This window comes from Brachionichthys hirsutus, chromosome 13, assembly GCF_040956055.1.
Source record: "Brachionichthys hirsutus isolate HB-005 chromosome 13, CSIRO-AGI_Bhir_v1, whole genome shotgun sequence".
NCBI classification, from domain to species: domain Eukaryota; kingdom Metazoa; phylum Chordata; class Actinopteri; order Lophiiformes; family Brachionichthyidae; genus Brachionichthys; species Brachionichthys hirsutus.
The window spans coordinates 4,059,061-4,073,631 of NC_090909.1; the positions used below are offsets into that span (position 1 = coordinate 4,059,061).

The 14,571-nt window shown below is 39.6% G+C and overlaps 2 protein-coding genes across 3 annotated transcripts; both read right to left on the reverse strand.

Annotated features, from left to right (window-relative positions):
- Positions 1 to 1,156: 1,156 nt before the first annotated feature.
- LOC137903186 (progranulin-like) lies at positions 1,157 to 6,508 on the reverse strand. Of its 2 annotated transcripts, XM_068747323.1 has the most exons (5): positions 6,482 to 6,508; positions 6,103 to 6,252; positions 3,425 to 3,733; positions 2,805 to 2,966; positions 1,157 to 2,108 (listed from the first exon to the last, which is right to left on the reverse strand). In XM_068747323.1, exons 2-5 carry the CDS (start codon positions 6,250 to 6,252, stop codon positions 2,103 to 2,105), a joined length of 627 nt encoding a protein of 208 aa, XP_068603424.1. In that variant the 5' UTR covers positions 6,482 to 6,508; the 3' UTR covers positions 1,157 to 2,102. The 2 variants fall into 2 exon arrangements, with proteins under 2 accessions (XP_068603424.1, XP_068603423.1); XM_068747322.1 differs by lacking the exons at positions 6,103 to 6,252; positions 6,482 to 6,508 and adding an exon at positions 3,873 to 4,052.
- A 734-nt stretch (positions 6,509 to 7,242) lies between these two features.
- fam133b (family with sequence similarity 133 member B) lies at positions 7,243 to 11,871 on the reverse strand. Its single transcript, XM_068747259.1, has 11 exons — positions 11,736 to 11,871; positions 10,897 to 10,994; positions 10,288 to 10,366; positions 10,071 to 10,181; positions 9,953 to 9,985; positions 9,712 to 9,783; positions 9,287 to 9,385; positions 9,104 to 9,142; positions 8,915 to 8,995; positions 8,368 to 8,433; positions 7,243 to 7,925 (listed from the first exon to the last, which is right to left on the reverse strand). The coding sequence occupies exons 1-11, from the start codon at positions 11,757 to 11,759 to the stop codon at positions 7,830 to 7,832; spliced, it is 798 nt and encodes a 265-aa protein (XP_068603360.1). The 5' UTR covers positions 11,760 to 11,871; the 3' UTR covers positions 7,243 to 7,829.
- Positions 11,872 to 14,571: the final 2,700 nt, after the last annotated feature.

Consider the following 14,571-nt stretch of genomic DNA (forward strand, 5'->3'; position numbering starts at 1 on the left):
TATTAGGCTAACACCTAATAAATGGGCAAAAAGTCGTCAAAGAGTCGTCCAATTAAGAAAATGAGTAACTAACTGTCTAGTCTGGCTCAATATTGTCTATGCCCAAGCATAACATCTCCTGTCTTTGCAGATCTATCTCCACCCTGTTAATAAGCATCAACACAGTCACGTGTGCTATTGCACAGTAATATTTAGGTCAACTCACGTCCTTATAATGGCAACAAGTCCATGGACCTCCTGATTGCTTGCAGCAGGTATGATAACTGGAACATTCGGTATCGGCATCACATTGGACAGATGGACTCTGGGGCGTTGGCCTCGGTTGTTCTGATTGAACACGCGTTGCCGGCTTCATCAACGAGGATGTCCGTGTCCATGGTTGGTTTTCTTGCACACACCCCTGTTCGGAACAATGATGGCCGGGACCGCAGCAGCTTGTCATGTCAGAGCAGCATACAGCCTAAAGATGAATGAACATACACACACACAGAGAGAGAGAGAGAGAGAGAGAGATTTCAACTTGTATTTCAGATCCAAAATATTGAATAAATACAGACTGTTTTGTGTTGCCATGCGTGACTTACATCTACAAATGGGCAGCATTGATATCCATTTATAGTCAGACAGCAGGTTTGATAATTTTCACACTTAGACCCATCTTGGCACAAGATCGAGCAGGAGGCAAACTCCAACAGAATCACCGCCACCGACAAGCACAGCGTTACCTTCAACATCTGCAGAGGAGAACGTTCATTTGAAATCATAAGACATGAATTCAGAAACTATCTGCAGAGTCCTTTCCATGGTTTTCTTTCCCCCTCTCTCTTGGATCACACTCAAAATGTCCTTTTACTCAAAGCTATACCTACATGAAATGTAACAAAAAAAATTAAGAGGCAGATGTGTGCATTATATAGTGACAGTTTGTATAAAGCAATTCTATACAGCTACAGATGACTCACCTTCTGCAGATGAAAATCTCCTTCTTCTCCTCAACTGAACGAGATACGCTGCCTTTTATACATTGGATCAGGCCGTCCCACCCTCCGTCCCGTGGTTATCAGAAGTGCTGTAACCACACCGGTTCTGGAACAAACTGGAACTTGTTTTTTTTTTTAATCAATAGTTAGTCTATGTACAGAAGATTCCACTAACCTTTAATTTATTTATTTCTGGTTTATTTGAATATGGACAAATACAAAACATAGACACATGTAGCACAGGTATCCGATGTTTGCATTATAGAGCTTATAGCTAAAGCTAATTCGCAGCACTTGTCCATAGATGGGCTTCCATCACAGACATTCATAAAAACATGGAAAGAAAGGAAAATTTTTAAAAGCCGTCTATGGATGTGTTTTATCACAGAACTAACAAAATTAAGAGTAAAACAAGACAGAAAACAAAAAATAAAATAAAAAGTGATCTCACTAAACTGGTTCAATAACATGATCCAATGGTAAAACCGTCCAGATTGCACAAAAGAGTAAACTTTCATTCCCCCCCCCCCCCCATTTCTATAAAAAGACAGAACAGTAAAATCTGTAGAAGCAGCGGAGGGGGATTACTTGTGGATAAATAGGTAACCCATTACAAGTTATCTGTTTACAATGATCCAGAGTCAAATTCACTCAACATTCAATCGAGTGATCTGTTACAATCATTTCAAGTCCCATGATAAAATAGACGATAAGAAAGAGAAAAAAATCACTCTCGTTTTCAAAATGTTATTTAAACCTAATTTATTCATAAAAAATTTAATTAATTCAGTTTCATGCAAACTTATCACAGGAAACTTCACTTGGCTGGATAATGAAAATGAAATTGGGATAGAATGTAATGAGAGAAACAATAGAGTAAAGTATGACATTATTCTAAAACAGAATTCAGTTTAAGAACGTTTTAAGGCATCGCTATCTAAAACTTCCCATCAAAATAATATTTAGAGGGGAACAAAAACATGTCAGTGCACCCAAATTTAACCATCTTCATCGTATTTTGCCAGTGGAAGTTTCCTCTAATTCTCAGAGGATCGAAGATTTACTCTTTTGCCATGAGAAAGCAGCGTTATCGCAGGTATAGCAGTGCTGATCATCAGATCACTAGTCCTGCATCAGAAAAAAAAAACAGTTAGAAAAATACTGTATTGACAAATAAATTACAGAGAACAGGTTCATTTTTAATTTCGTTCCATTAAGAAGATTTTAATTTAAACATTTGGCACTGTGTCTGTGGGAGCTGAAAGAAAACGCTGGTTACAGATAATTACTTCAGGACCAGAGACGTTGCCACTGCCTTCTGTCATTAATAGCTATATAATATGATCATTATACTCGGGCTATAATTTAATTTTTTTAAATCACACAAATCATCAAACCCCTTAAACCCTTGTATAAGTAGATATGACATCACCTTTATTCAAATGAGCTCCGTCTCCTTCAAACTAATGAAAAACTAGAAAAGTACTCAGAGAGCGCAGACCTCCGCCAAGGAGCTCATCCCCCCATCTAATTGGATTTACACCGTCCACATGGTGATCTGGATCGTCATCAAACGGTTCTAAATTGTTCTTGGTATCTTTTTACACCAACCATGAAAAGTAAAAGTGAATCAGAGTTGATGTGTATTTTTAACTGATTTTTGAATCCATAAATCTGGTTTTTAATGTTAAAATGTAAGATTTTTTTTCATGACCTCATTCTGGATCCGATTCTGGATCAGATATAGCCCCCCCCCCCCCCCCCCCCCACCTTACGTGACTGTGTCAAATTCACCATACAGAGAAAACATTTACTGTGACATACCATGTCGGCCTCTGGGCGTGAAATGAGAGTAGCAGGGACTGAAGATGAAACTGGCTTTCTGAGGAAAGGATATCTCAGGCGATTTGGATAGCAGTACGTGTAAGTGAGGTCACAGTGGTAGCCAAATGGGCAACAGTGCAACCCATCCAGACAACAGGCGGCCTACAATGGATAAACAACAGGCTTGCATCAGTATTGCTTAATATTAAAATGCTCAAATATTAGAGTAACACTTAATAAATGGGCAAAAAGGTGAGTTGTCCAACAAACAAGCAAAAATTAGTAAAGAACTGTTTATTATTCCATTAAATCACGATCGTTTTCGACCTCCGTGATTTACCTCGACGACTGAGAACCCACACAGACGTTATTCCATCAGCTAATGAGTATCCTCTACTTTTACATTATGAGTTGAAGGCAGGCTCTATAACGAGTTAGAAGAGCGCAGACAGGGAATAAAGGAAAGAACAGTTTATGAATTTCGGAGAATCAGCCATGACCCGACTGATTAACTGATTTTGCTGGCGTTGTGTTAACGTTAACAACAGATATAAGGAACATCGACACAGTCGTGTGTGTGTGTGTGCTACTATTGCACAGTCATATTTAGGTCAACTCACGTGATAATACACGCAACAAAACCATGGACCTCCTGGATGTCTGCAGCAAGTAGAACCATCGGGACACTGGAAAAAAGAATCACATTGGACAGCTGAACTCTTCAGTTCTTCCGGGACGTAGTTCAGGGACGTAATATCGTTTTTAGGCTCCTGAGGGTCAGATGCAGACTGAAGGCGTTTGCTCGGTGCCTGCTTCATCGCCATGGGCATCTGCATCCAGGGCTGGTTTTGTTTCTCACACGTCTGTGTGGCGAGGTTACAATCATATCCGAAGGGGCAGCAGTGGATCGAGTCCGAGCAACATTTAGCCTGGAGATGCATTAACACACACAGAGGGAGAGAGAGAGAGAGAGAGAGAGGGAGAGAAGGGGTGGAGGGGTGCAACTTGTATTTCAGATCTAAAATATTGAATACATACAGACTGTTTGTGTTGCCACGCGTGGCTTACTTTTGGATATGGGCAGCATTTATATCCACTGTCAGTCAGACAGCAGGTTTGAGAATCTTCACAGTTACTCCCGTCGGGGCACGTGATCGAGCAGGAGGCAAACTCCAACACGATCACCGCCACCGACAAGCACAGCGTTACCTTCAACATCTGCAGAGGAGAACGTTCATTTTGAACTTGTTGAAACCGGTAAACACGAGAGGCATTACATGAATTCAGAAACGATCTAAAGAGTCCTTTCCGTGTTTTGAGAGTTCTTCAAGATATAAACAAAACTCAAAACTATACCTACCTGAAATGTAAAATAAAAAGAAGCAGAAGTGTGCATTGTTGTAGTGACAGTTATGTAAAGCGATTTTACACAGTTACAGATGACTCACCTTCTGCAGATGAGAACATGCACGACGTAAATCCCCTACTCCCTCTAACACCGCTTTTTATACATCGGATCAGGCCGCCACGCCTTCCGCCCCGCCCCGCCCCCGCCCCCGCCCCCGCCCCCGCCCCCGCCCTCTGTTCTGGAACGAGCTTGAGCTTGTTGCTTTAAGCAGCCAGTACTAGCCTACAGTTATTTTATGGACGGAAGATTCCACTAACCTTTGTTCTCACTAAACTGTTTCGATCACATGATGCCATTGGTAATAAACCCGATCATCCTGATTGAGACGTGTTAACTTTTCAACTTCTGACACAATTTATAAATCCACCACGGAGATTGGGGACAAATCAATACATTTCCATGCATATATATATATGAAATGTAAAAATTCGTTTGTTGGTGTATTTTCTGTGCAAATTTTGCAGAAGGAAATACATTTGGCTCCACTAGATTTTCCCTTTTGACGCCACTGTTGCTTTTGAAAAAGGTATTTTAACTTGATTTTGTACTTTAGTTTATGTCTGCTAAAGCACTTTGTGAATTTTATTTCGTGAAATGTGATATCTATATAAATAAAGTTTATTATTTTCTGACTGATCTTGTGAAATATTCTAATATTGTGTGATGCCAGATTTTTTATCTTCATAAACTGTAAGTCATACATTTTGAAATAAAAATACACACACACACACACACACACACACACACACACACGAGCAGCTTCACTGCTGAAGCAAGTCAGTGGTATCTAGGCGTGATACTGTGATAACATATTTTTCAATCTGTCATGCATCTATACCCCTCCTTTTAAACAAGCATTTGAAAATAAGTGGTTGGTTTTCTCCCATTATATCAAATTTCCTATACCTAATTTTCATGTAATGCTGAGACAGGATGGGGATCATTTGTAGGTAAACAGGTAACCCATTACAAGTTACCAGTGTACAATGACCACGAGTCAAATTCACTCAACACTCGAGTGATCTGTTACATTCATTTCAAGTCCCATGATAAAATAGACTATAAGAAAGAAAGAAAAATCACTCCCGTTTTCAAAATGTTATTTAAACAAAATTCATTCATAAAAATTTCAATTAATTCAGTTTCATGCAAACTTATCACAGGAAACTTTGCTTGGCTGGATAATGAGAATGAAATTGGGATAGAATGTAATGAGAGAAACAATAGAGTAAAGTATGACATTATTTTAAAACATAATTCAGTTAGAACGTTTTAAAGCATTGCTATCTAAAATTTCCATCAAAATAATATTTAGAGGGGAACAAAAACATGTCAGTGTACTCAGATTTAACCATCTTCATCGTATTTTGCCAGTGGCAGTTTCTTCTAACTCTCAGAGGATCCAAGGTTTACTCTTTTGCCATGAGAAAGCTGCGTTATCGCAGGTATAGCAGTGCGGATCATCAGATAAACACCGGCCCTGCATCAAAGAAAGAAAAAAAGGAGAAAAATTCAGAATTGACAAATAAATGACATGTTTTTTGTTTTTTGTTCAGACGTAGTTTAAGGACGTAATACCGTTTTTAAGCTCCTGAGGGTCAGGGTCAGATGCAGATTGAATACGCTTGTGTGTTGCCTGCTTCTTCAACATCTGCACCGATGGCTGGTTTTGCATCTCACACGACCGTCTGACGGCGTTACATTTATATCCAAAAGGGCAGCATTCTCCAGGAAGGTCCGAGCAACATACAGCCTAAGGATGCATCAACACACACACACACACACACACAGAGAGAGAGAGAGAGAGAGGGGGAGGGAAGTTCAACTTGTATTTCAGATCTAAAATATTGAATAAATACAGACTGTTTTGTGTTGCCATGTGTGACTTACATTTGGCAATGGGCAGCATCCATATCCACTGCCAGCCATACAGCAGGTTTGAGAATCTTCACAGCTACTCCTGTCGGGGCACGTGATCGAGCAGGAGGCAAACTCCAACACGATCACCGCCACCGACAAGCACAGCGTTACCTTCAACATCTGCAGAGGAGAACGTTCATTTGAAATTGAAACCGATAAACACGAGACACAAATTCAGAAACCATCTGCAGAGTCCTTTTAAAATAATAATAATTCTTTAAATTCCCCAAGTTGCTTTAACATTTCACCTTGCTCTTGCTCTTTGCCCTGAACTGTAAAAATGAAGAAGCAGAAGTGTGCATTATGGTAAAAGTTGCGTAAAACCATTTTACAGTTACAGATGACTCACCTTCTTCAGATGAGACTGTTCGGCGTCCTACTTGCTCTTAACTGATCTGGATACGCTGTTTTATACTGATCGGGCCGTTCATCCCTCTGTAATGTGGTTATCAGAACCGGTTCTGGAATGAACTCCAACTTGTTTTAAAAAAAAGAAATTCCCAAGAAAACGATACTTCACTCTCACACAAGTGCTTCAATCACATGCCCTGATGGTAAAACAGTCAAGATTGAGAAATAGGGTAAAAAATACCACCCCCTGTGCACACACTGTCGAGGTGCCCTTTAGCAAAGCACGTACCGGTAGGGTGCTTAACCCCGACTCTACCCCCAACCAGGTCCCAGGGAAATGCCTCGCGTTTGTTCCACATTCATTTCAGTTTAAAGGAAGTACTGTTTCACAATGACATTAAAGGGTTCAAAATAGGTTTCAAAGAGTAAAATATAGGACTTTTTAAAGACCTATTCCACATCCACACCAGCAAGAAAAAGGTTTCAGCTGTCACAAAGTTGGAATTACTTGCAAAGTAACTACATTTGCTCGTGTGCACAATATGAAGACGCCGTGCACAAATGTTTTCAAAGCGCGGCGGTGTTAAACTAAGTTAATAGACACCATGCCTGAGTTTTTAAGACTTTATAAAGATGAATACGTCTGAAAAACAAAATGTGGCTGCAGGTCTTCACCACAGCAACTCTAGCCTGTGATCTTTCCGTTCCCTGTATGTAACGACGCTTTTTAAGAATAAAGAAGTCTCACAATGGTTGGCTTAACAGCGTGAAAAGCTAAATCAACACTTTATTAATGAGTTCCCATTGGACATTTACACCGCTGTGTTAACAATACCAGAACAAAACAATTATCCCTTGCGTAAACGTCGACTTTGCAGCTCACGCTTCTTCTTCTCGTGCCCAACTTCAATATGAGGCCGGCGAGACATCAGCTCTGCATGCGTGGCACAGGCATGAAGCAGCACATCCACATCTAGCAACTGGAAATGCAAGATGTCGGGTTTTTAGCGGAGTCTATTCCCAAGGGCAGCGTGGCGGGTATATAGATGCAGGTATGTAGCGGTCAGTGAAATCTCTAAGTTAAGGAGGGCAGACAGGAGTTCCTCTCAGTCTCGGTGAGTGAAATAGAAAAACACACAGTGGAAGATAAGTACCAGTAGTTACCACTGAGAGGGATTGGTGCGTCCCTCGCTTTCACTCACGGAGCTGCACTTTAACAATCTGTAGGCCTATTGCTCACGCATTAAAACCGGAGCTGGATGGGAGATACTGGTTCTGCAGTGAAAGGCAAAAAATGACTACAAGCCGACTGCCAGGAGGATGAGAGAAATGTAATGCTGCGCTTGTTAGTCGAGCTCCAAGTCGGACTGAGACGCCGCCCTCTTTTTCTTTTTTCTGCCATGCTTCTTGTGCTTCTTTTTCCTCTTCTTCTTGGATTTGTCCTGTAAACATAAAACATCAGACGTTAGGTACTTTTCGCTTGTCTTAATTTCTCCTACGTTCTGTTGAGTGGAGCAGTGTTGCAAACAGAACTTCTCTCTGGGGTCAAACAAATTCTTCAGATACTGCAGTAATCAGGAAACAAATGTACGTACATAGCTGCACGAGATCAAACCGAAACTATTTGTGCAGCGAGTCTGAAGAAACAATGATCAAAGGACAGATAAGGGATGGGTTAAGGTGTGATCGTAACATGCTGGCCTAACCCGACCTCGGCTTTACCCGTCATTCTCATTGTTCATTTTATTCCCTTTGCATTCGTTTATGGCTACTGTATTTCAGGCCATAAATGAAAATGATCGCCGACACAAGGACAGAAGGTGGAAGTAGCTCGATATATTATTTGGAAACAATAAAGAGGAACTTATGAAGCAAATGACTCACCGTGATTTTATCTTTTTCTTCGCTACTTCTCTTTTTCTTCTTGGCTTCGGCCTGTGGGAGGGAAAGCTGAAACAAGACCAGGTGGTGTGGTGAGTTTCAAATCCAATCTAAAAATAAAAATAAAAGTACCCCATTTGATGCAACAATCTTATTTCACAATCTGAAAAGCAGCTCCTCGCCCAAAAACACAGATTTATTTCTAACACAATCTGTGACCATGGCCCAAACGTAAAGAAAGTTGAATTTAATGTTAATGGCAGTCATTCTTCTGCTCTTGCTGTTTTACAGTTGGTCACATTTCTTCAAAACGCAAACGTTAGGCTCGGGGAACTGGTAAAGTCGGTATGTCGAAACATGCAGCTACAAAACAATACAACAGTGTGCGGAAAAAAACACAAACCAGCAATACCAGTTTTAAAAGAAGCAAAGGGAGGGACAGACAAGAATTAAGGTGTGTGTGTGTGTGTGTGTGTGTGTGTGTGCACGTATGTGCAATCATCCAGTGTGTCAAGATGAGATTTAACCATTTCAGAATGTTACTGATTACCTCCTCTGACACAGAGTCCACGGATGACTCTGGAGACGAGTCTCTGTGACTTCGCTCGGCCTTTCTTTTTCTTTTACGACTCTGGCAAAAAGGAGAGATAATTTACAACTAAGTTTTATGAATGAAACAAATGTATATATCAAAGAACAGCAAAATTAAAAGAATTAACATTTTTAGAAAGTAGGCCACCTTGTCTTTGTCCCCGTCCTCCTTGGTTCGTTTCATTTTCTTCAGGGGGAGGAGAAAGGATTTTAATTACTTGTATTTTAATAATTGGAATTCACTGCAGGACAATTATTTGATTTAATTTCAACACAAGAACATGATTCTACGTACAGAAAAAAAGGAATCCAACACAAAAACGGGAAAAACCTTGCTTTCAGAGTCCGATTCTTCCTCCGAGCTGTCGGATGCTTTCCTGGCTGCGGCCTTTTTTCTTTTAGATTTTTTCTTTGTACTCTTCTTTTCATCCTAAAACACACAAAGACAGTCAAACAGTGTGGTGCAGTATTATGTATAACTCTATTCCTAGAATTAATCTATAACAGCATCATCAACATCTAGCAGCTAACATTGCTATAATCGATCAACGTCATCAATCAGAGCAGGTAAAGATCTCTGTAACGATTGAGGAAGCAGCAATTATTACAAGATCAAGATCAAGAAATTTTATTGTCACTCCAACACTCGCATGAAAGTAACGAAAATAATAATAATCATAATTACAGTTGAATTGAAGATCATAGATTTATGTTTATAAATCCAACAATCACAGGTTTAAATCTGTAAGGATTTACCTCATCCCCAGATTCTGAGGAGCTGCTGCTGGGAGAATCAGAACTCGATGAGGAGGAGGAGAATGAAGAATGCTTGACCAAAACACAATGAATGCAGGGTTCATTAGACTTTTTTTTTGTCTTTCTCATTATTAGACTTGAGGCTATTCACTCGTTTGTAAAATGGAAAAAGACAAAATTCACTGGATCTAAATGATATCTGTAAACAGTGTGTGTGTCTCGAGTGGAGGTCTCTCCTCACCCTACTGGATTTCTTCCTCTCTTTCTTCTTTTTCTGAAGATGAATAAAAAAGCCAACAGAGGTTAAAACCACAGTTAAGAGCGCGATCGTTCGAATGCCCGATAAAGCTATACCACACCTCTTTTTTCTCTTTCTTCTCCTCTTTTTCTTTGTCTGTTGTCTTTCTGTCCTTCTCTTTGTCACTTCCCAATAACTTCTCACGATTCTTTGCCAGTTCTTTTCTCCATTTCTGTAAGCAATAGTAAATATGTGAGGGCCTGACTTTATCATTGTCTCTATATGCAGCAGTACCTTCACAGAGATATGTGAAGTCAGACAGTATAATACAAACATACATTATTCATTCTGTCCTCGAAGTCAGCCAGGGCTCGCGAGCCCTTCTTCTTCTTCTCCAGCTGCTCCTTTAACTCTTCCCTGGTAAATAAACAAATAAATCATTTTTAATCCAAAAGAAACATTTCATCAAGACCACAGCTCCCCAAAATGAGGAACGTGGGTGTCCCCTGTTGCTCTTTGTCTCATCCCATCACTTCTTGGCACTTCTTTTTTTTTAGCAATGATTAACAAGAATCAAGGGCCCCATTCATTTTGAACATTTGCTTATTTTATTTTAGTTAATTATAATTAAGGAAAAAAGCTCAACTAATAACTTGAAACCAGACATTGATAGATGATGAAACTTTCATTTTTAAATGCAGTATTATATCATATAGCGCCCCCTTGTGGTTATGGTAAGAAAAAATAATTGGCTTCAATTAAGTCTGACAGGATATTTTACAATACATTTGGATTAAAATATAAAACTGAGCTAGCTATATAGTTTGTTTATGTGCACTATCATCGGGCGAATGAATGTATATGCCAACGTTTTTGAGTTGATGTGATTTAAGGTCATTCTGGAGTATACATGGGTGTACCAGGAACCAGGACATTTTGCTACTCACCATGTGGGTCTCGGTCTGCTTAAATAATCCTGTATGGTCGGTCCAGCATTCTGTGCGGGTCCTCTTGCTCGAGCAGCAGCAATAGGGTTGATGTAAGCCTGGGACACCGACAAGACATTGTTGAAAACAACAAAACAGTACAGTTCTACATCATGACCAGAAAAAAATGGAGCAGTGCATGCCTTTAACATCAGATATTTTCATGGTGAGGTTTACCTAACAATCAGTCACTAAGTACTGTATTCTTTTTTTTTTGTTACACTACAACATTGAGCCCGCAGCAGCATTAGCCGAATAAAACATCTGCACCAGTTTATAGAAAGGCTAGAAATGACTTGGCATGGTCGAACAGCTTACGGTGACACAAACACACGGGACCAAGGTGCAGCTACTGATTAGACATTTTAATCATAACGCAAATCTACTATTTCAAAAAAAAAATATTGACTCGATACGCACAGGGGTTCGCAGCATCACCACATAGAAATATTGGTCAAAAATGTTATGAGCTAAGGTTAGCATTTGCAGCTTTGCGCAGTTCCCCAAGCCATGGGTGAGCCTAATGCCAGCCTATAGCTAAAAAACGATGCATTAATTACTTAAAATGTAGAAAATTTAGCAAAGATTTAACACATATTTTGCTGTAATATATGATGTGCTAACAGGCGACTCGTCGCTGTCTAGGCCTAACAGCGGAACAACAAGCAGAGAGACGTATATTTGGCGATGCTACATGCACGCTAAAGCTAAAGCTAAACGCTTGCATCTACTACGGTAATCTTACTAAATGTAACGTCTGTCAAAGTTCCAGTTCTATTTAACAGGGCTGCATTACTCACCACTCTATTGTCTCTCTTGCCCATGTTAAATTAGCATTGGGGTACATAGCAAACACAGACTAGAACCATCAGCGCTTCCAGCTAACATTAATCTTGCTAGTGTTGTTTTTTTTCCCCTCAGCGAAGACCCGCCCTAAACTACATCCGATTGGCTGATACTCGTTGCCTTCTACGCGTCCTGTGATTGGTTGCTGTCAGTCCAGCGTCTCAACACGTGTATCCGAGATTTGTTTTTTAAAGACTCCCAATAACCCACGTTTGTAAGCCTTTTCATCACAGTGTTTTTAAACGAAGACAGCCCCTATTCCAAAATGTAGATTTAGATGTAAGTGAGCCATCTGATGTTAACCTCACTTTTAAACAACATGAAATCTGCAGCACTCCACCATAACTCAACCTGGCTTCTCCATAAAATCTTACTGTGAAGCCTGCGTAAAGCAATAAACTTAGTCATATTATTTCAATAATTGAAAAAGAAGTAGCTCATTTAGATTAGTTACTGATACAACAAACACACGAGACATATCAACCTGAGCATTTCCCTCCATGCCAACCTAATTGCATAATTCTAGTCATATTAAACATATTTTCAATTGCTCAATTTTCTAACCTTTTCCACAAATTTTTCTTTTCTGACCTCTTCTGTTTACAATGTCCATTATTACACACCGTCTAGACTTGAAACAGAAACTAATACATTGACAGACCAATGACAAATTTCCAATGATGCATTTAATGATTAAAAAAAAAAAGTAATATCATACTGGTATGACATAGCAGTTTTTGAAAGAAAAAAAAGGCAGTGTAGCTGAATGCATGTATATATAACAAATTGGAACAGCAGTGGGGTTGCGTATTAATGTTCCCTCATTCCAAAATGTAATACTTGTTACTGATACACATTCACGAGAAAGATTTGTCGATCATACTCAAACGAGTCCAATGCCAGCTCTCACACACAAGTGTATTGTGATTGTGTTCCTCATAGTCTTCTTTTCGATATGATAAAAATATATAAAACGGGAGTATGTGTGAAATTTGTATTATAAAAAAATCAACAGTGGATTTAAATTTGCTGTAATAGACTGTATTTCAAGCTGGTTAACTCAGGGTGGGTGGGGGGGCTATAGCACAGTGATTGTATTGAGAGTATTGACACTAAAGCAGTCATTTCATTGTAAACTTATGTCTAAAGTATTTGGAGCTTTCATTGCATTGTACGCACCACTGACACCAGATGTGAGTCATCCAATCCAACAGAAGATTCACACAGTGCTTATCAAGCAGACAGTCATACATAGATCTACATGGTGTTCAATCAAAAGCTGCTGGTATGACAGTTCATACAGGCAGTTATCTTCAGACAGTTTACAGTAACATATATATGATAAATAGGAAAGACAGTAGACTGTGATCATTGGCACAGTCACGGAACAGCTTGAAAGAAAACCTGACGGAGTTGCGATGTAGTCAGTTAGTAGCCCAGGGATGTGCAAACGGAGCCCGAACGTTTCGGACAAGAACCATAACGAGAACCTGAGAAAGTCAGAGAGGGTCTGTGTGCGTGCTAGCAGCACTACCTGTCAAGAAATCATAAACCAGTGTTAAAAAATATGTTACTGTTCTGCAAGAACTACTAAATACAAAAATACAACTCTGTATAACTTGCTTTTTCCTTGCTGGTAAAAACTGGAACTGGAATACAAAGGGACACAACTTTAAAATAAAAGGGTGAAAAAACTGTACGCAGATTCTTTTGTGCATTCGTTTCATTATCAAAGCCACTATAAAATTCTTAGACGCACTCGATCCAAACCTAGTCAAAATGTTTTGTTGCTCACACAACATTTTGAAATGACAGAATACTCTTGCCATACAACCTTCCCACTGACCCTCCTCCACTAACTCTACATCTATCCATCCTTACATGTCTAGGGACTGACAACGAACGCATCAAAATGGTTCTATATCGTGACATCTTGTACATCGCATTCTGTAATGCACAGTACCAATGCCTATTCCTTGTACACTTCTTACATTGTCAAACTATTCTTGCACAAATTCTATAATCTTAAAAAAAAAAAAAAAAAAATAAGTGTAATTGGTGTAAGAAAGTTGGATGCCCAAGCATCTCAAAAACAAAAATATAAAATCCAAGCAAGAGCTTGATGGAAAACAAATATATAAGACTTGATAATAAAATTAAAAAACAGAATATTGGTGAGACTATTCTGTGCCAAATGTATTCATGTTGAATAGTGCTGGTGGGGATTTTCCTCCACCTATTGCATGCTTGTGCATTACTTTATCATTCGGATAGTAAATAATTAGATTTTATAACGATGAAAAAGCCCATGATGGCAGACTAGAAACAAGCCATAAACAGAGTGTGGCACAAACGTTTCTAATCTTTCATCATTGTCTCGGCACAAGAAAAACAAGCACATCATTTAAAATTTCTTGAAGAGTTGCAGAAACCATTAGAATCCCGCTACTGGTCTGCAGTTGCACAGGGCATCCTCAAGGTGGCAGTATTAATACACACACACAGCTGGAATGATAAGTCATGGCAGTTGAGTTGCTGGCTTGTGGATGGGTTCAGCAAGTTGGTGTGCGCGATAGTGAAATGTCGGTGATGATGCACACACTAAAATGTTGTGCATCTGTATTTGTGTGGGAACTTTAAATCTCCTCAGTGCACACACAACCACAGTGAGAGTACAAGGTGGTGAGGTCCATGTTGTCCGCGCAGGCTCCGGGGACGATTCTGATGTGGCCCATGAATCCAAAAAAAAAAAAAAAAAAAAAAGGACCCTTGCAAGACTAAACGTCGGTC

Coding starts and splice junctions, on each gene's coding strand:
- fam133b (XM_068747259.1), bottom strand. CDS start 11,759: ATGGGCAAGAGAGACAATAGAGTG. Junction 8,434..8,914: donor TGGACTCTGTGTCAGAGGAG/GTAATCAGTAAC, acceptor GTCTTGTTTCAG/CTTTCCCTCCCACAGGCCGA. Junction 7,926..8,367: donor AAGAAAAAGATAAAATCACG/GTGAGTCATTTG, acceptor TTATGTTTACAG/GACAAATCCAAGAAGAAGAG.
- LOC137903186 (XM_068747323.1), bottom strand. CDS start 6,252: ATGTTGAAGGTAACGCTGTGCTTGTCGGTGGCGGTGATCGTGTTGGAG. Junction 3,734..6,102: donor GATGCTGCCCATTGCCAAAT/GTAAGTCACACA, acceptor ATGCATCTCCAG/GCTAAATGTTGCTCGGACTC. Junction 2,967..3,424: donor TTTGTTGCGTGTATTATCAC/GTGAGTTGACCT, acceptor TATCCATTGTAG/GCCGCCTGTTGTCTGGATGG.